The sequence below is a fragment of the Oratosquilla oratoria genome, chromosome 30 (assembly GCF_046742065.1).
Source record: "Oratosquilla oratoria isolate Oo_2021 chromosome 30, ASM4674206v1, whole genome shotgun sequence".
In the NCBI taxonomy this organism is placed as follows: domain Eukaryota; kingdom Metazoa; phylum Arthropoda; class Malacostraca; order Stomatopoda; family Squillidae; genus Oratosquilla; species Oratosquilla oratoria.
In genome coordinates, this window is record NC_134806.1 from 15,411,269 (window position 1) to 15,418,768 (window position 7,500).

Consider the following 7,500-nt stretch of genomic DNA (forward strand, 5'->3'; position numbering starts at 1 on the left):
ATCAGGAAGATGGTGGATAGGACTCTTACCTGTGGAAGAACGACGTCGGGAGGAACCTGGGGGGGCCACATCGACATGCCCGCGGGCAGGCAAGGAGGCCGTGTTGGCAAGAGGGACGGACTTCTGACGAGGAAGGCGGGGGGATGGAGCCGTTTCTCCAAGCTCTTCTCTTGTGTGTGCGTAGTACTCGATATGTTTTCTTTACTCTTGAAAGTGTTCTACGTACTTGGTATCACTTGGGGTACGACCTTTCCATCGCGGGGAGTAATGAGCGTCTGGTGGTCCTTCTTTGAAATGGGAAATCTAGAAGAAGCTTGATGTTATCAACAAACGGACTGTTGATGCTTTCATACAGGGTGTTCCTATGGTGTTAACTGTTCGATGTGACTGCGTGTTTAGTGCTCCGTACCATTTTTTAGTGTAGAATGAATCAGGAACACGTAACAAGGACCAGAGTGTAGAACCTAAATGAGACAAAAAGGAAAAGATTATGTTGTAGATTAGTCGTTCTCAGACTGGTGTGCGCATTCCCAGGAGTAAGCCCACGAACGGGACTCTCAGGGGATACGCATTTTACATTACAGAAGAATCCTGAAACTACGAACTGAAAGCGGGTTGGGGACTATTGGTCCGTTAAAGCCGTCTGTCCGTAGGTTCCGTGTGTTGAACGTAACGTATATAAGCAGAGTCGTACTAATTACCAACAACTACCGTCAACTCCAATGATATTCATTGTTTTTAGTTAATATCGGCATAAATTAATTATCTGTACTATCTTTTATCGTATCTGTAAGTTTGAAAGCATTTGCCCGTATCAATATCGAGAGTCAAGATGTGATACACTACCGACAACTCGTAGCTCGACGCGAGCTTCGTGATGTCATGTTTATTTTTGTTTGTTGTGGAAGACGAACAAACGGAGGTCTGAGGGTGATTGCCAGATAAAGTCAGGTTCACGCGGAAAATTTTATCGACAATTAGTTGACGATATCTGAATTTGGTCACACGAGCCTATGTGGAGTACACTCGTGCCGCCTAAGGTCGCTTGGTGAAATCAATGTAAAAAGAAAACGGCGCGTGTTAGATGTTCATAGTTTTTTTTATTGACAAACATTGTAATGAATAATCCTTATAGTTTACGGAAAAAGTGCTGGCAAAATATTCGCCATTTTCCGTAAAGTTTACGGTGTTTCCGTAGATACATTGAAATATATGGAGGATTACAATAGACAATCATAAAACATATTTGACATAATAACTTTTTGTGATTTTGCATATACGAGTAAGCTCACAAATAAGGACAGAGAAAATGCCGTACATGATTCTACTAATAAAAAACGATGTAATTTGAAATGTATTACTTTCTCTTTTAGGAAATACGAAAATAGTGTGTAAAATATAATTCTAAAGGGTACGGAATAATTCGTAAAAATTGATTGAAAAAAGTATATGTGTGTGTGTGTGCGTGTGTGTGTGCGTGTGTAAATGTACATGCGTCCGTATGTATGTGCGCGCGTGTGTAAATGTGCGTGCGTGTGTGTGTGTTCGTGTGTATGTGGACAAATGTATGTTATTACATTTGTTACTTCAACAACTACTGGTACCTAGTGTCACTAGTTTTGGCAATTTGTTAATCGATTCTCATCGTGAGATCCTCACAGTTTTATTTAATTTTTTCATCTACTTTTATTTAACTTAATTTTATTTTATTTTATTTTATTTTGTCATGTTCTATTTGATTTTATTCACATATTTCATTGAATCATGTTCGTATCTAATCCTAGTACATGGAAGGCAAGACTTAGGTGGTGGTGGAGGAGGAGGAGGAGGAGTGGACGTTTCTTTTAGTTGAATAAAATCATCTGGCGTAAGTCAGATGAAAACCCTTTAGGACGAAGAAAGCTTTCTATGGGTTAATCGAGAGGTCTTTGGCCCTCTGGGACGCTTCTCCCATCCGAACACAATTGCCTGGTGTCAGCCAGAAATGAATCTTAACCTTTTTCGCTCTGATTTACGAGTAGGCGTCGACTCCCGTTGCCCCTAAAGAGGGAATAGCACCTCCGTAGCGAATGGGCTAAAGTCGACAACACAACACCCCTGAGTGGGTCAGCCAGGAAGGTCTGTGACCTTTGGAGGCCCGTAGTCGCCCTCCAGCGGAGCCGAATCGTCCAGTCGTTGCTGGAATTGGTTTACTAATAGGCTGGTCAACTCTCAGATACTCACAGATGATCCCCTGGGAGAGGCTTAAACCTGTTACTCCAGACTCTACATGAATACTATTATCGTTTGGTGGTGGTGTGTATTGGACTATTGGAGATCTATAGTTAAATACCAGCTCCTGATTCGCCCAGAACTTGTCCAGCCGAGCTTCAAATTGGCACACCGAGGATGGAATAGACTTAGTAACCATGTAGTAAGCGCTGAAACTATCGGTTGTTTTAAGAAACAGTAAGACAACTTTATGGATGGGGTGACAGGTGGTGATGGATACGGAGCTGCCTTGTGTAGGCCTTATGGTCTCTTGCAGTCTCCTACATTCTTATGTTATGTTAATATTTGTCTTTCGGGCGTCGGCACTCTTCGGAGTGTCATTCGCGATGGTCTTCGATTTCTTTCGCTCCGATGGCTCACGTCACGTGTTTTATTCTGGCTAACGACAGACGATTTTATTCATTTGAGGCCAATTCTCATGCTGAAGGGGTCAAGAATTAAAAAAGTGTGGGACCGTCTTCTCCTCGCTGAATAGAATCGTCTGTTTTTAGTCAGAAAAGAGTTCTCCTAAACTACCAAATTCCTCAACGGGATGATCTCTGATCCTTTGGAGTAGACTGAAGGATTTCATGTGTAGTTCCATTATAAAAAAGGGACAAGTGTGAATGCAGTAGTTTTGGAGGAATTAGTTTGTTATGTGTAATCGATAAAGAGTATGAGAGGGTGTTATATGAGAAGATTAAGAAAGGAACAGAGGAAATAATTGGAGAATATCAGTGTGGGTTTAGAAAAGGATGCGGGCGCGCAAGTTTAATTTTTGTGGTAAGAGAAATTTTCGGCAGATGTTAATCATGTCTTTTGGACTTTCATGGCTCTGGAGAAGATTTATGACAGGGTTGACAGGAGGGCATTGTGGGTTGTGCTGCGGAAGTCTGGGACAGGGGGTGTTTTTTTTTTTTTTTTTTTTTTTTTTTTATACTTGAGTAGCAGAGCTTATGCGAGGGTAGGGAATGGAGAGAGTGAATGATTTGAAGCTAAGGTGGGGGCTGCGCCAAGGTTGTGTAATGTCACCATAGTTGTCCAACGTTTACATGGCTGGGGTAGAGCGGGAGGTATATGCAAGGGTAATGGGAAGGGGGTGAAACTGGTAAGGGAGAGTGGAAGAAAGTGGGAAATAAACCAGTTGTTGTTTGCGGATGACACAGCCTATGTATGGATTTGAGGATAGTTTGATGCACTTACTGGCGGGGTTTGGGACGCTATGTGAGAGGAGAAAATTAAAATTCACGTACATACATACATAATCCAATGGCTTTTTCCCCCTACATAGGGGGTAGCCAATAAGAAAAAGGCATAGAAACCATGCTACATATGACCCTAGGTACATAAAACTCTTCACCACATCCATCCTTCCTCATTTAACTCACTGCCACCCTGTCCCCTTATATATCCCATTGCACTATTTTCACCTACGTGTATTTCATTTTTTCCTATGTACTAAATGAAAATAAAAATACACGTAGGTGAAAATAATGTAATGAGATATATAAGGGGAGAGGGTGGCAGTGAGTTATAGGAGGAAGGCTGGATGTGGTGAAGAGTTTTAGGTACCTAGCGTCACATGTATCATGGAATGATGGTAAATTGTTGTAAGGGAAGCAAGTAAACATCTGGGGGGGGGGGTGGAGTTGAATTGAAGAAAGCCACGAGGGATAGATATCTGGGGACGAACGCAAAGAGAAGACTAACAAGAAGGGTAATTGTGCCCACGATACTATACGTTGTAGAGACTTCGAACTTAAAGGGAAAGGAAGACCCTAAACGTGTTAGGGATGATGTGTTTAAAAATATTTTGAGGGTTTCGTGGATGGATAGAGTAAAAAATGAGGAGGTGAGGCGGAGAGGGTGGACAGAAAGCTGGCAGATAGGACTGACCAAAGAATACTGGAATTATTTGACATGTGGAAAGAATGAGTTAAAGAAGACTAGTAAGAAGAATGTGGAGGACAGAGGTGACTGAGTGTGAACTTGAGAGGAAGACCGAGAGGGTGGGCTGATGGGGTTGAAAGGGGGCACTGGGTGCAAGAGGAATGTCTGTCAAGCAGGGAAGAGAGAGAACAAGAGATAAGTGTGGGTGGAGAATGGCTGTGAATGGACAAAAACCTGACGCGGTCCGAAGGGATGTCTCTTCTTGTCTGCTCTGTAAATTCTTGAGTGAATGAGGGGGGAGGATCGTCGTGTCACGTGGGGTGGGAGTAAACCAGCTTTGGCTGTCAGGCTCTGGTGTCAAAATGCTGTGTCTTGCTGCACTGCCTCTGACCCGAGATGACTCTTCATACGCAAGAAATTTAGAAGGGACAATAAATTGGTGTGGGTTGGATGAAGGGTGAGTATGTGCTTTGACTCGACCGCTCTACTTATAACCGGAAAATGGCTTTTTGGTATATGTGTGGATACATACACATACACACAAAAATGTATATATATATATATATATATATATATATATATGTATATATATATATATACATATATATATATACATACATATATATATATATATACATATATATATACATACATATATATATATATATATATACACACACACACACATGTATACGGTTTTGATAATAGGTTTGATAACTGCGAACATCAGATATGAAAATAATTAAATACTCAATTTCCAACGAAAGTTTTGGAACTACAAGCGTACTATTCAGGAACATTAGCAGAACAGAATTTGCTCGGTTGAAATAAGCAGTGTATATGGAGTGACGCCGGTCTGACGTCATCCTTAAGGAACCCCGCCCCCCGCCCCGCCAGGATGGATTGAAGGGAGAGAAGGAGGGGTGGAGGGAAGGTGGAGGGAAGGTGGAGGGGCAGCTCCAAGTAGTGGTGATTTACAAAACGACCGCATCTAAGTACATAACACAGTATGCCGCTTTGTTGGGCTACAGCCGAAGGACCCGGGGAAAGGGGAGTGGACAGGGGACAAGAAAGGGAGGGAAGGGGAGAGGGAGTGAAGGGAAGAGGGAGGGAAGAAAGTGAAGAGAGTGAGGAAAGGGGAGGAAAAGGGTTGAGGGAGAAGAAAGGGAGTAAGGGAGGGAAGGGGAAGGGGAAGGAAGATGGGAGGGAATAAGAAAGGGAGGAAGAAGAGGACGATGCAGGGAATGGAGAAGGACCGGAAGAAGGGACTTGGGCGAAGAATGAAGAAAGGCTGATGGAACGAAGGACGGAGGAGGGAAGGAAGGGAAGGGAAGGAGAAAGGGAAGGGAAGGAGGAAGGGAAGGGAAGGAGGAAGGGAAGGGAAAGGGAAACGGAAGGAAGCAGAAACTAATGAGGGAAGAGTAGGAGAGGCGGGAATAGTAATGACTATAGAAAGGGGAAGGAACGGGTGGGGAAGAGGGACGAAAACAGGGACCAGGGTAGAAAGAGGAAGAGGACTAGGGCAGGACTGATGGAGAGAACGGAAATGTCTGAAGTAGGAGAGGAGGGAGAAGAAGAGGATGGAGGTGGGAGGATGAGCTGATAGAAAAAATGAAGAGTTAACTTGAGAAGGGGAGAGACCAATAGGGAGGACTCTTGTAAAGAAAAGAAGGAACTGAGGAGGAAGGGAGAAAGAGAGAGAGAGGAAAAAAGAGAGGGAAGTAGAGAAGGACGAAGGAGAGGAGTGGAGGAAGAAGGGAGGAGGGTGTGATAATGTATGTGTGTTGAAGGAGATATAGGGGGAAAGAGGAGGGAAGAAGTGAGTAGTTCTTTGAGGAGAAAACGAGCCCAGACGGGGATTGATGGAGACGAGTGGGTCACGGTGGGGATGGCGGGAGAGGGGGAGAGAAGGGGGAGAGGGGCAGAAAAGGGGGGGAATATGGGAATGGACAAGAATGCCATTTTCCCGTCAGCTGAGGGTAGCAGCCGCCACTGTATGCGCACATGTGTATCTGTGAGTGTGTGTGTGGATCTGTGTGCCTATTTGAGTGTGCTCGTGTGTGCGCATGCACGCACACACATGCAGATAATCGCATTCGCGCACACACATACACACACACACACACATACACATGTGCGCACGCGCGCTCACGCGCATACACAAGCACACATACATACACACACACACATATACACAAACACACACATTCACACACAAACAAACAAACACATACGCATACATGTACGCACACACTCTTGGACCAGAATTCATTAAACTTTTATGGTCGTAGGTTCGCCATATACAGTAGAGTGTTGAAAGTTCATCGTTCCGAATATTTTCAACGAAAATATGAAACGGTATTCATACCAACACACAACAGAATGTGACTAATTCTCTACCACGTAAGTATGTTGTACCCCATTTCCCAATTTGAGATCAATTTTTGTGGATACTTGTCCAAAATAATGTACTAAAGGGAGACGAAGGATGGATTCTCTACATTTTCAGTGTAAATTGTACAATCGTGGAAAGTTGGTGAATCCGAACGAAGCTTGCCCAGCTGTCCTAGGGTCCAGCCAGATAGACATTAGTCCACCCAAGAGCTCCTCTTTGCTTTGCCGCCGCTGCTGTTGTTGTCGTTGAGGCAATTAGTAGGGTAATATGATAATGATGATAACAATAATGATGATAACAATAAAGGTAATAGTAACAGAACTAGTAATAGTAGTAGTAATAGTAATAACAATTGATGATAGTAACTGATAATGTAATCAATAATGATAATGATGATCGTGCTCATAATAATGAGGATAACAATAATGGTAATAGTAATAGAACTAGTAATAGTAGTAGTAATAGTAATAATAATTGATGATAGTAACTGATAATGTAATCAATAATGATAATGATGATCGTGCTCATAATAATGAGGATAACAATAATGGTAATAGTAATAGGAATAGTAATAGTAGTAGTAATAGTAATGATAATTGATGATAGTAACTGATAATGTAATCAATAATAATAATGATGATCATGCTTATAATAATGAGGATAACAATAATGGTAATAGTAATAATAATTGATGATGGTAACTGATAATCATAGTAATCAATAATAATAATAACGATAATAGTAATAATTGAAATAATGATAATAAGAATAATGATAATGATAACAGTACTAATCAATAAAGATAATGATAATAATAGTAAGGACGTCTAAATTATAACCCATATCAGATAGACGGCTGGGATGGTTGATATGATATTTTTTCCCGATATGTCGTCAGGCGATTTTATTCAGGAGAAACCTCACCCCGATCCTCTTAGTCTGAGGATAGATAGATAGATAGACAG

The 7,500-nt window shown here is 42.1% G+C and overlaps 1 protein-coding gene across 2 annotated transcripts in view; it reads right to left on the bottom strand.

The window, feature by feature from the left end:
- LOC143041037 (zinc finger protein 385B-like) overlaps positions 1-7,500 on the bottom strand; it is a 97,037-nt gene that overhangs the window by 58,217 nt on the left and 31,320 nt on the right. For both annotated transcript variants that reach the window (XM_076212630.1, XM_076212633.1), the window contains exon 2: positions 30-464. In XM_076212630.1, the coding sequence (XP_076068745.1) occupies positions 30-77 (48 nt within the window). In that variant the 5' untranslated portion in view covers positions 78-464. The remainder of the gene's footprint in view (positions 1-29; positions 465-7,500) is intronic.